The 13581-nt window shown below is 39.5% G+C and overlaps 2 protein-coding genes and 1 non-coding gene across 3 annotated transcripts; 1 reads left to right on the plus strand and 2 right to left on the minus strand.

Annotated features, from left to right (window-relative positions):
- The first annotated feature begins 966 nt into the window (after positions 1-966).
- Positions 967-9281, plus strand: st13 (ST13 Hsp70 interacting protein). The gene is made up of 13 exons (XM_067476793.1): positions 967-1124; positions 1523-1663; positions 2211-2259; positions 2781-2877; positions 4304-4377; positions 4464-4530; positions 4610-4694; positions 4771-4881; positions 6558-6660; positions 6753-6869; positions 7230-7278; positions 8270-8400; positions 8667-9281. Exons 2-13 carry the CDS (start codon positions 1554-1556, stop codon positions 8799-8801), a joined length of 1128 nt encoding a protein of 375 aa, XP_067332894.1. The 5' UTR covers positions 967-1124; positions 1523-1553; the 3' UTR covers positions 8802-9281.
- A 716-nt stretch (positions 9282-9997) lies between these two features.
- Positions 9998-13337, minus strand: rbx1 (ring-box 1, E3 ubiquitin protein ligase). Its single transcript, XM_067476796.1, has 5 exons — positions 13207-13337; positions 12063-12141; positions 11807-11877; positions 10285-10370; positions 9998-10157 (listed from the first exon to the last, which is right to left on the minus strand). The coding sequence occupies exons 1-5, from the start codon at positions 13282-13284 to the stop codon at positions 10145-10147; spliced, it is 327 nt and encodes a 108-aa protein (XP_067332897.1). The 5' UTR covers positions 13285-13337; the 3' UTR covers positions 9998-10144.
- Positions 13338-13509: 172 nt separating this feature from the next.
- On the minus strand, positions 13510-13581 carry trnaq-cug (transfer RNA glutamine (anticodon CUG)). The gene has a single exon. It is a non-coding gene; the product is annotated as a tRNA-Gln (tRNA).

The following is a 13581-nucleotide window of genomic DNA, read 5'->3' on the forward strand; positions in this document are numbered from 1 at the left end:
AGTTGAACAGTTGAATGGGCACTGGGAGACAGGATCTCCTGTGTTGTTCTGTGGAGAACTTGACTGTGATCAGTCTCTGGCTGAAAGTGCTCCTCTGTGCAGTCAGCACTCAGTGGAGTGGGTGGAGGAATTGTCCAAGACTGAGAGGAGTTTGGACGACATTCTCCTCTCAGCCACAACATGCAGAGGGTCCAGGATCTCCCCCAGAACAGAACCAGACCTCCTTATCAGTTTGTCCAGTCTGTTATTGTCTGCCACCTTCATGCTGCTGCCCCAGCAAACCACAGCATAGAAGAATGAACTGGGTACTACGGACTTGTAAATTGAAGGACCTTAGTTCTCCTTAGAAAATACAGCCTGCTCCGCGTTTTCCTGTAGATTGATGCTGCATTAACTGACCAGTCCATTTTATTGTCCAGGTGGACAGCCAGGTATTTGTACTCTGAAACCACTTCCAGCCCTTCTCCCTGTAGTTAGGCCTGCAGCACATTATTTTAAGGTGATCAAATCAGTGAGTTTCAGCACAGGGACGTGTTAATCCTCTCCTGAACACAGCAGACATAACCTGCTCTTCCTCATTTTAGCAAGTGCTTCAATTCCTTACAGAAACAAAATATTTTAAAAAAAGATGTTCAAATTCATCAACAGGTAAAAGGTTAACAGTGACTTTAGATAGATGGGATGTTAGTTAATGCATTAAATAAAACTAACCAGTACCAAAAAAAAAGTGATTGACAAGTGACTTCACCCCTTGTAAAGGAAGTAAACGTGATAATATCATTATGTGAGACAGCTGCATTGTCAAGCATTGTACAGCATCGTTGTAATACCAAAGCAGAGTCCTTTTTAGGCGACATGTATTAAATGTACCCCAGAAAGACCCTCACTCTTCAACCACCTCTGAAAGTAGCGATTCAATAAGTCTGTAGGTTTGGGCCTTCTTCGTGAAGGTTGCCTGACAGGCGTCGCTCAGGGCAACAAAGCCCCGAGTGTGTGAGTCTGTTCGAGAATTCGCCTGAATGAAAACGCAGGAGCGACGCCACTAACGGAGAAGCGGAGCAGTGACTGCAACAATTACCTGCGGTATTTTTTCTTGGGTGTCAGTGGTGCATAACTTCGACCAGGTTTGTGTTTGTGTCTGATTTTTGGACTTTATTGCTTCACTTCAGAATTGTTTTCCATTAGTCTCGCCTCGTATTGCAGTGTTAGCTAGCTAAGCTAAAGACGCTAACGTTATCATGCCTCAAACAGTCCTCGCGACACGGACCGATTCACGTTTCCAGAAACTTCGGGCTTGTGATCGCAAAGCGGGTTAATGTCGGGTAGTTTAGCACATTTGGGTTGTTGTTATGCCTGCACTGCGCGTGTTGTCGGGGTTTTGTGAAGTTGGAAGTGCGAAGAGTTACGCTGTAGCGTACACTCGTTTAACCCGATTGTAGGTTAGCATTAGCTAGCTTAGCACTAAGCCCGTAAGCACAGCCAGGTTTGCTTAGGTTGTTTTGGTTTTCTCTCCCGTGTGCAGCGTGCTGTGTTCTTGGGCGTGACAGGGCAGCATGGACCCACGGAAAGTGGCAGAGTTAAAAGGCTTCGTGCAGTTGTGCGAGTCTAATCCCACGATCCTGCACCTTCCTGAGATGGATTTCTTCCGCACCTGGCTGCATACGTGAGTACACCTGAAGCTGAACTGTTGCTCCAACCTGTTAACACTCAACAGGTCTAATAAGTGTTGTTGTTGTTATTGTTAAAGAAAGACTTATATATTGCATTATGTAACTAAAGTAAAACATTCAAACCCACTGCAGACTAACCACGTGTCCTGTCCCGCCCACTTTCTAGTGAAAGTGTGTGTGTGTGTGTGTGTGTGTTTCCATGGTGGTGTGTTAACGTTTTAGTTGTCATTTTTGCTGGTCCTTACAACTTCAAAGTGCTCTTACATGTTTGAAAGTGGTTTTAGGCTTCAGGACATGTTAGCACCGTATTGGGCCATGAACAGCTTATAGAATAACTCTACATGGCAAAGGGGTTCAGAACTTTTGAAGAAGAAGCCAATTCTGTCATTTTGTATGCATGTTTATATTGTAGTATCCTTGTATATAATTTGTCTTATGAGCTACATTTTTTGTGAAATGTATGAAAAGACTATTTTGTGAATAATATCTCATGGGCTTTGTTTTGCACGCTGACGTAATCTCCATATTTTTATATTGTAGCATGGGTGCAACAATTCCTCCCCTGTCCAAGACAAAGGAATCATGCCAGGTGAGGAACACAATTTGTACTTGTTTTATTTTTTCAGTGTTTCCTGTCAGTAAGCTTACTGTCACATGTTAATGGAGAAATTGTTCAACAAACACATACCCACATAACACATAGCTGTAATGTGTGTCTTCTGTGCTTCTGGCCAAGTGCCCGAAGCGGAATCTTAGTTCTCGTACTTGTATTTCTGCTACCTTGCCAAAGAAGTTAGAACAGATAAAGGAACTCCGTTAGGAGAGATGGGCAGTGCTGTCCTGCTGCGTATACTCACAGACATCCTCTGTAGGTCGAGTAGGGTCTCTTTTTTACACACCAGCGCCAGTGGAACTGTTTTGTTGTAAAAAAACAAACGAATGAAAAATGTAAATTATGAAACTATTGGGAACTCACACACACGAGCAACTCTCTGCTTTTGACAATGCAATACTTCAGTTTTTATGTACTTTTATTATATCCTGATGTGAAACACCCAGTTGTCCTGGTGGTTGATTCATCATTGTAACAGAGCAGTGTGTGACTTGTAGGGCGGCTGTCCCTGTGGTCCTCCGCCTACGACAGCTTCAGCTCCTGAGCCTGAGCCTGAGCCTGAGGCTGAGCCTGAGTCGTCTGAGAGTGAAATAGGTACTTGACCCTCAACCCTTAACCCACAGCCCCGGGCCCAAGCCTGTAGGTGGGATACCAGTGTACCAAATAAATTTAACAGTTTGTCCAGTCTGTGCTCATGTGTTAAACTTATTAAACTAATTTTTATTTAAAATATGTTTGTTACCCCATTGACATTTACATTTAGTCATTTATCAGACGCTTTTTATCCAAAGCGAATTACAAGTGACGTCCAGGCAGCAAAAATGTAAGCCAAGGAGAAAACATCAAAGCAAAGTCCTAACAGAAAAGTGTTCACATTTCATAAAGTGCAAGAAAGAGCAGAAAGGAAGGTTTTTATTTATTTATTTATTTTTTAAATTTGAAGTTGACATTTGTTATTGTTGAAATAGACAGATGCATGTCTAGTAGTGGATATATAGATGAAGATATATTTAAAAGAAAGACAAAACCACATTTGCTGCAGCATTCACTTTAAATTGAAAAGAAGAGCTTGAGAATTGGTAAAATTTCCTTAGGAGCTTCATGCTGAGAGTTTAGCTGCTTAGCTTAATAAGAAGGCTGGAACTGGGAGGAAATGGTTAATCTGACTCTATTTAACGCTAACAAGCTCCCTATCAACACCTCTAATAGTTTAATAATTGTGTTTTCTTATGTTTGTTCAGTCTTATATGCTGGACTATTTCTCAGACAACTAGTAAACAGCCTGCCAGTGAATATTCAGTTTTATAGTTTGCTACATAGGCTAACTGTTTCATTCTGCTTCCACTCATTATGCTAAGCTAAGCTTCCTGTAGACTCAAAAGTGCCAAACGGTGCTCCAGTGCTGATTTCATGGTGCTCATTGTTACATTAAACAATCTGTCAACATTCTTACACCTTGGCTGACTGATATAACAGACTACATATTGGTATCTGAACGGACAACGGCTCTGTGTCGTGGAAGCTTAAAAAAATGTTGTGATGTCATTTGGTTTGACACCCCGACATAAATCCCTGCCAGAAAGTAAATGAGCAGGTTTTACAAAGTGTCAAACTCTCCCTTCAAGATTTTGTGAGGGTGATACTTTTGATAGAGGAACACTCTGAAAACCTACTGTCAGTCCCTGCAGGTGTAGGAAAAAAAACAGACTTTGAAAATGTATATGCTCAGTTAATATGCACAGTTGCACAGCTTGAAAATGTGTTCTAATTTTTACACAGAATTGTAATCTACTTCATATTTGTAACTGCAAGGGAAAGAAGTACCATGAGTGAATGTGTGAGTTCTGGAACAGTGAGACACAGAAAGTAACTATTATTTTAATATAACTTGGGAAAATGGGTTCAAAAATGTAAATACCTTTGTCTCTACAGCTGTATCACCATCACAAGAACACACCAAACACATATTTAAAATGAAGGAATATTGTTTGCATGGGTTGAATCTATCTCTTTCTTTCAGAAATGGACAGAGAGGGAGTAATTGAGCCAGACACAGATGAACCACAGGAGATGGGAGAGGTTGACAACATCGAGGTACAATGTTTGATGCTTTTGAAACATTAACTCTGTATTAGTGTATTTACATTCTCAGGACAGTTTGTGTCCATACATGTCCATAGGTAACAGATGAGATGATGGACCAGGCCAATGAAAAGAAGATGGAGGCCATTAACGCTCTAGGAGAAGGTGGGTTGATGTTGATGTGATAGATGTAAAAACAGTTGCTGTAAAAAAGAATTTGATAATACATAATTTTCCTTTCCAGGTGATCTGCCAAAAGCTATGGATCTTTTCACTGAAGCCATCAAGCTGAACCCCTGCGTTGCCATCCTGTACGCTAAGAGGGCAAGGTGAGCATCCTGAGTATTTTTAGCAGGAGCTTCATTATCTGTTCTGAATAACTGAGTGTAACCCTCTTTGTGTCAGTGTCTACATCCAAATGCAGAAGCCAAATGCAGCCATTAAAGACTGTGACAGAGCCATCAGCATCAACCCAGACTCTGCACAGCCTTACAAGTGGAGGGGCAAAGCTCACAGGTACATTTCTAAAAACCATTGTAGACACAGACCCTGGTGCAATACATTAAGTACATTAACTTGAGTTGAGTCTTTGATTAAATAAAGCCAGCAGATTTCTACCGCACGGCTGTATTGAAGAGCTGGGGGTTGGAGTCAGGCTAAGCATCATAACACAGGCTTGATTGGGCTACGAAAATGTGACTGAACTCTTCCTCCTGTTTCCTTTTGCAAGTTTGCGTGTTCCTACTCAAAGGTCTTATCACACAGATCCAACCCATAACTTTTACGCATGATGCAAAACAACCTTGTCTTGAGTCTGAACCATGTCAAAATGTAATTTTCTTCCGTTGTATATATGACAGTGTAGTAATTTTCCACCACAACATAAAAGTCCCTAAATTGCTATTTAGTAGGAACTAGATTTGGCTCTAAAAGGAGTTTTACTTCTCTCAAAAGGCTTTAAGTTCTGAAAACATCTTCATGAATCCCAACTAAGTCCAGCTGCTACCAAATAAAGGGAGAATTTTAAATATCACGATCCTTTTGCCTCCATGCTGCTTCTTCCCTTTTAAACTGGCATCTAACCAGCACAGACTGTGTCCTCGGCTGACATCAACAATGACACCCCCTGCCTCCACTTTGTTTTCACACCGATTCTACAGAACCACAGGTTGCGTAATACTGCCACAATTCCACAAGTCCAGATTAGATTATTGTCTTTTTGCAGACAGTTTCCACCGCAAGTTCACACCTGGCCAAGTTTTAAACTTGCTCAACCAAACCCTGTGTAAACATCCGCACCTAAACGTGTTGTCAGCTGGCACATTTTATTTCTTCAGCTTAGTAAACTGGAATTGCTCTTCAGTTACAGTCGGTGTAATAATTTAGTGTTCAGCTATTATTAACTCGTCACAATATGAATATTGTTATGATAATGAGCCTTTCTTTAAATGTTACCACATGTTTTCCATGGACGAATACAAAGATATTTAGCATAAGCCATGGCCTTATCCCCTTTGCCCAGGGCTAATGTGTCAAACAGTGGAGCAGGACAAATTGCAGAGTCACATTGCATCCAGAGATGAAAATGAAACCAATGGTGAGTTTAGGACGGACAGAACAGCCTGGCTGTTTGTGTCACCAGCTTTGTGCAGTGGATGCACACGAGCAATCTTCCCGTGCAGTAATAACAAACACAGAGGGGAATAATCCGTCCACCAGGAGACATTGTCTATCAGTGCATTATAAAGTGTACGTCAGGATATGTGAGAAGTGTGGGAAATAACTCACTATTATAAATGGAAGTAAAAAAAAGGAAATAAAAATAGGGGATTTCACAAGAAGATGGTTAAATAAAACATTTCAATGTAAGTTATTTCATTTAATGTTTATATTAATTGAAAAATCAAAAAAAGCTTAATGGGAAAATAATCGATCGATTAATCGACAGATTGTTCTCGCTGCTGATGTGATCCTCTAACTTCTGTTATGTTAAACACACAAAAGCAATTGGTTTAACATAAAACATGTTTCAGGATGTGAAACCAAAGCTAATAAAACCTCAAATTCTAAGAGAATGTGTGCAGTTTTTTCTCTGAGCTGTTTAATGCTTCCTCTGCCATCTGGTTAGTGATCTGACAGTGTTAGGTTTTTTTTTTGTGTGTGTGTGTGTGTGTGTGTGTGTGTGTGTGTAGGCTGCTGGGTCACTGGGAGGAGGCCGCTAGGGACCTGGCCACAGCCTGTAAACTGGACTATGACGAGGATGCCAGTGCGATGCTGAAAGAGGTCCAGCCTAAGGTAAAATGAACAGAGAAGAAATACAACCCCTAAATAAAACGACCATTGGGATGATAATCATAATGCCTTTTGAATTTCTCTTTTATTTCCAGGCTAACAAAATTATGGAGCACAGACGCAAATATGAGCGCAAGAGAGAAGAGAAGGAGATCAAGCAGAGGCAAGCGAAGATAAAGAAAGCCAGAGAGGAGCATGCCCGAGCTCAGAGGGTGGGTTTCTGTCAGCGTGTCCTTAGACAAAGAAAAATGACATAATAAATTATTTGTATATTAATATCAGTTCATACAAGCTGAAGAGACGCGAAACACTTCACAGTTGAACAAACAAAATTTAAAAAACAAAATATTGCTCAAACTTATTCTTGCACACAGCTTCAATATGTATACAAATCCAAAGTTTGTGTGGCTATGCTGTTATTGGACTATTGGCGTTTAGGAAAAGGGGGAAGAAATTTATATCCACTTCCACTAAAAACCTGGAACACAAAGGAAAAAACATTTGCAGCAATAGTTTTCAGTATAGCTCATTAAATAAATGCTGAAACTTGTCTTGTTCTTGTCTCACTGCAGGAGGAGGAAGCTCGGCAGAGTACAGGAGCAGGAGGGGGATTCTTCCCAGGTAATCATTGCTTTGTGTCACAGGAGGAGACATTTTTCTTCATTTGAGGGACAATAAAAGTTTTTTTTTTGTTTAAAAGATAAAACAAGCAAAAATAAGCAGGAAGTCTACAAACCACTAAAAAAATCTTAAAATCTCTTAATACCCTTATTAATGAAGTCTGCCAGAATGAAGAATTTAGATTTCCTCTACGTGCTGCATTGCTGTCCATCCTGTTAACTGGTTAGTACATAAAATTGCAACTTGGACAGTGACAGGTACTCGCCCTGGTTAACTGGTGCCTGAAAATGTTTCACATGTAAACTGTGCTGTTTGTCCATGGTGTTCGAGGAATCGCACGTGAAACCAATTCTGATCTTTTTACATCACGTGATATCTACATTTGTACCTAAAAAGGAAATACTGTGTATTACCGGCACAAATTTGGGCTCGAATTTTATGGAAAGTGGTGTTAAAAATTTCTACCAAGTCTTGAACTTGTGTAAATGTGTAGACAAAATCAAACTTCCAGGACAACTGGAATCAAAACCTTCACTATGTGGTTATAAAGCTCAACTCCTGCTGTATCATTCATTGTCATAACACTGATCAGGCAGAAATGACACCAGTAAATTCAACCTGTCAAATGTGCTGCCACATATACATGATCATATACATTTTTTCTTTTTTTTTACTTGGAATTGTTGGGACATTTGTGCAGCAGATCACAAAACTAATTTGTTGCCTTCATTAATTTTACTAGGAAATCCTTTATAGACAGCTTTTATCCAAAGTTACTTGCAGCTTTGTATTTGGTGTTTTCCACAACAACACTTCATGACATAACCTGGCCACAGGAGGAAGTGGGGTTCAAACGAGTGTCCCTGTGTGTGCTGGACAGCTGCTTAACCAGCTGATCGCTCATCATTCAGAGGTGTTTCTCCTGTGCTGTAGGGATTCATCTGCTATTTAATAGGAAGTGACATAGTTAACAAGTCTCATCACTGTGCAGGTGCTGCTGGGTTCCCAGGCGGAGCAGCTGGGTTCCCGGGCGGAGCAGCTGGGTTCCCAGGCGGAGCGGCTGGGGGTATGCCGGGTCTCGGTGAATTCCTGAAGGATCCTGAGCTTCTCAATGCTATGAAGGTGACGTACTTCCAGATTACAAAGTTCACAATTTTAAGGGCAAAGCCATGTGGCCTTAATAAGCAGACATGTATAAAAATGAAGTCTTTCACTTTAAATAAAAATTTAAAATGATTTAATAGTTTAACTCCTGAAATAGATTAGAACTTTTAAACATTCTAGTCTCTTAATCCTCAAACATTTAATTTCGAGGCTTACAGATTTTCTATAGTCTCTCTCGCTATAAGTTGACTTGAGGAGACTTTGTTTGCACGTTTAACCACCAGGACCCTGAGGTGATGGCTGCCTTCCAGGATGTAGCGCAGAACCCAGCCAACATTGCCAAGTACCAGAACAACCCCAAAATCATGGCCCTCGTTACCAAGCTGAGTGCCAAGTTTGGAGCTTCACCACAGCCGTAGAAGGGGGGAGGGTCAGAGTGGAGCAGAGTGGTTCGGTGGTGAAAGCACGTGGGGAGCCATAACGCTTCTCAACAATTATTCCACTGTGTGCAAATCGAACAGGGGGAGAGTTCTGATATAAAGAAAGTGAGGTTAACGTTTTAAATGTTCTTAGTCAGCCTGTTAGCACTTAGCAATGTCTCAACACAGCAACCTCGATACTTAGGGTTTGGCCCTCTGATGTGTCTTAACCACAGGTTGACGTTTCATTACCTGTACGTGGAAATGCTGGCCTGGGAGGTCCTGCGTTAAGATGCTAGCTCACAGACATTTCTAAATGGATTAGCTACTGTTTTTGTTTCTGACCCAAACTCACACTTGACTGTCAGCACTTTTCTGTTGTCAGATTTATTATTCTAGATGCAAAGAAATCCTTACTGATTTTGATGTCTGACCCTGTTTAAAGTTATTCACAAAAATAAAACCTCTGTTGCCGCAAAATTGATGACTTTTGTCTTTAGTTCGGTTACTTCATCACAGACATTTAGTAGAGCTTCTAGAATGACAAAGTGCAAAGTTTAATTTTTAGTTTTCCTACAAAAGCAAAGTAACAAATTAAGCTTAGCTGTAAAACCACACACCAGTTTAGAAAAATTTGAGAACTGATCCTTATATGGTTGTAAAAAAAAAAAAGATTCTAAAATGAGGATTTGTTGAATTTATTTTGGAATTTTTTTCAAGAATGGAAAACGCAGTGAATACAAGTTTTTTTTGTAAAGATGCATAAAAATCACAATTTAACACTAAATGATTTCCTGCCTCACCAACCTCACAAAGCCAATAGTTCACTGTTGTTGAAACAAAGGGGGCAACAATTAGAAATTTCAACTGAGGAATTATGGGACAGACCCTCATCTGGCTGTTTTATTTTGATGGTTCGGTTATTAACGCAACCGAACCATCAACTCTAACAGAAAAACAATATACATGAGTTCCTGCATGTGCAGTTTTCTAAATGTGGTCCAAAAGGAGAGTGGGTCACCAGGCCACTTAATCTGCCGAGCACAGCTGTCTCTCAGACAGGATTACTGCTCTGCAACCCTTGGCTGGTCCTGATCTAATAGAACAGGACTAATTCCTTTCTGAAGGCAGGTTCCTCTCCACCAAAACATTGTTTACAATAACCAAATGCTGCTTCACAAACCAGCACAAGCAAATCAACCTCAAGTGACAACTGTTTATTTTTGTACTTACAACATAACAAAACAAAGATGTGGATGTAAAACAATATTTAGGATTGAAACTGGAAGGTAAGAGATGGCTGATGCTCGCAGAATCCAGGACAGACGTCAACTATAACACAGCTAGTGTCCATATCTGTGGGAAGGAAGAGAGGGTGTTTATTAAAAATGATCATTGGCTGAACCTACACGCATCCAGGCCATTGTCTACAACTGCACATTCAAGGTTTATGTCTACAAGTAATAATAATACTAATACTCACTTCTGAAACTCCCACTCTCTGTTGTCCAGAGGACACACCTGTCTCGTTTTCAGCCAGCGAGAAATACAGTGGAAATGGAAAGCATGCTGGAAAAGAGAGAAACAGACATACGATTATACTAAAAGCATTGTATAATTATGATCTAATAAAATGAAAGTCCAGTTACCAAATTTTTTTTTTTTTTTTTACACGATTTCCTTGATAAAGGGTCTTTACACTTTTTGTCAGCAATACCGTAGTAGTCACTGCCACACAGTGTTGAATAATTTTCCTGCCTGCTCATGTGCAACTCAAAGTCAACTTTCACAGTTTTTTTACAGCTTTGTATGAATCAAAATGTAAAGCATGTACATTTCTTGATATATTTTTAGTAGAAATATGTCGATCCAAATGCTATTGTTGAAAATACTACTGGTGAGATTCTATTGCACTGTCAAAGGTTTTTCTGACCCCGAGTCACTGAAAGGCACAGGCAGCAATTTTTAAGTGACTTCTCCCAATCCATCCGAAATCGCCAATTTTGTTCTGCATGACTTAAGATTTGTAGCATTTTTATTTTGGAAAGACACCTGAAAGGCTGTGAGGAGCAAGTATCATAACGAGCGATGGCTAGACACAGTCCAGTTGATTGATCTTTTTTTTTTTTAGTTTCATCTAATTGATAATTTGATTCCCAAAAGTGTCGCAGTGGAGCTTTAACATATTCAGAGATTTACCTCAATGGTCACATTAGGCTGAGATGTTAAATGGTGCATAATTCTTTGCAGGACCTATGACTTTTCATATTAATAACTGAGGTGTGTTGAACTAGAATGCATGAGTTTTATTGTTATTAAAGTTAAATGAGTGATACAAAAAAATGTTATATCCTGAAATTTGATCCTAAACTAAAACGAATTACAAATTAAGTTTTTAGTAAAACTGGGACCATTTGTTAAATGAATACACACATTCAAACATGAATAAAATTTTTATAAAAACTTAAATATTTTTATAGACTAAGAAAAAAACTATTTAAAAGAAAAACTAACAGTAACTGAACTTTTGTTCAGTTACTGTTAGTTTTTCTGAAACTAATAAGAATAATTTAAAGTAGATGAAGAAATGAAACAAAAGATTTAAATATTTTAACTATAATAACATTAATTTAAAATGTAAGTACAGTTAACAACAGCTTATTACTGAACTTGGAACTTTTCTGTTATTACTTACGCATCGTAATACTTTTTACAAAACGTCGGAGTTTATAAAGCAGACTCAGATCGCCCCAGGATACACAAGAATACGTCCAAAAATGTAAAAAAACGTTTCCCCCGAACTGCCTGATAATAAAGATTTACATGTCACCTTATCCTATATAGAGGGAACTGAATTGACCGAATTATGCTTTGAAATTAAAATGTGAAGGTCAGTGTTAAAATCCAACTAAAGGTTATGTGACCAATAGAACCACAGAACTTAACATCACAATGTACATTTGTCAGCGATCACATAAGCTTCTCTCAGCGGTACGGAAACTCACATTGCAGACACCCCAGGCAACAGTGCACTCCTCAGAGGTCGCCGATGCTTGATTGGCCTGGCACTCTATACCTAATGAGACGAGCAGAAGAAAATTGGCTTCATAAAACTCACTTTCACTTCTGCCCAACAGTCTATTATAATGCTGAACATCATTGTTAAGGATCCACAGCTGCATCCTCTGGCCAGATGGATTACGTTTATTAAAATTGGGTGCTGAAAAATACAGATTCAAATCCAAAACAGTGTGAACTCACAGAGATCCATTATGTGGTTCCGACAGATAGCGCAGTTATCCACCACAATGTCCCAGGCCCACAGCGCCACAGCATTCCACTGGTGAGATTCAGAAAGAAAGAAAAAATTACTTCCATTAACTGGAACAATTAAATGGTTGCTAATTATACAATAAGTGTTTTATAAGGGAGTTTGCACACAAAGTGGGTTTTAAATAAAGTCGTATTGTATTTATGTTAAAATATTTAGCCAGATGTCAGAGTATTCAGTTCTTGGCCTATCCACATCCAAAGTGTGCTGATAAGAGACTCAATATTGTAATTTATAATAGGGTTTGGCAATATTGTATAATAATAATAATAATAAAAATAATAATCCCCAGAAAGGGAGAGTTGTATGTATATGAATGCAGGTTCTTTAAGAGGATATTTACATAAAAGAACATGGACACGATGACAAAGCAAGTTAAAGGGATTTAACCTTTTAAGCACAAACAATAAAATGAGGAGTAAATTACTACATAGGCATCATACACTACATTTAACATTTTAACATTTAACAGTAAGAAACTGCATTTCTTTACACAGAACAGACAGCATTTTATCTGATCATCAAACAATGTGTATACGCAGTATAAATTGCCTAATTGAATAGTTAAGATTTTAAAAGTAGAAACAAATATCACAATATTATGATGTTGGACACTGCGGGTCCAGGCTCTGAGCCAACGCTGCGAAACGCCGCTAGGTTAAGCTAACGGAATTTAGCTCGTAGGAGTTAAGTAGGTGTCACGCGCTGTCTGACCTATAATTACATGTTCACGTTAAGACGGAGTCTCTCTTTTTTTGTTGATTACACATGTGTTGGTTAATGGCCTCCACAATGGCCCCAGCATGGGTCCGTATTATTAACATTTTAGCTGCCTAACTTAAAAGGAGAAGTGCTAATTCCTTCCCTGTTGACGCTAACAGCTATCTAGCTACTGACGCTAACAGCTAGGTAGCTTCTGACGCTAGGTTAGGCAGCTGTTAGCGCTAGCATGCTAACAGCAAGTAGCTAGCTAGGCAGAAGACACTGGGCTGTATTAGCGCTCATTTGGCGCTGTCGACAGATTATACGTATTATTCACTTGTTGAAAGCGAGTGACTCTATATAAAATCGTACCTTTTTTACTTCAAAGCGCTTCTTGCTTGCGCCACTGTTAGTGCCGCTCGGTGTATCAACATCCATAGCTGCTGCCATTTTGACCAGAGAAGATGCCTTAACGGAAACGGTATCCCGGAAGTCACCAGCAGTTTCCGCCGGCATATTAGCGCATTACGCTCAGACTGTAGCCATTAAATAAGTATGTAAATATCGCAAAGAGAAGTTCCTTATGTTATGCTGCTTATAATAAATGCATAATATGCCGTTATCTTTAATATAAGGTAAGAAGGAACACATATTCAAAAGGTGAAAGAAAAATTCAGGTTCCACCGAGATTTGAACTCGGATCGCTGGATTCAGAGTCCAGAGTGCTAACCATTACACCATGGAACC

The sequence above is a fragment of the Channa argus genome, chromosome 15, assembly GCF_033026475.1.
Source record: "Channa argus isolate prfri chromosome 15, Channa argus male v1.0, whole genome shotgun sequence".
Taxonomy (NCBI): domain Eukaryota; kingdom Metazoa; phylum Chordata; class Actinopteri; order Anabantiformes; family Channidae; genus Channa; species Channa argus.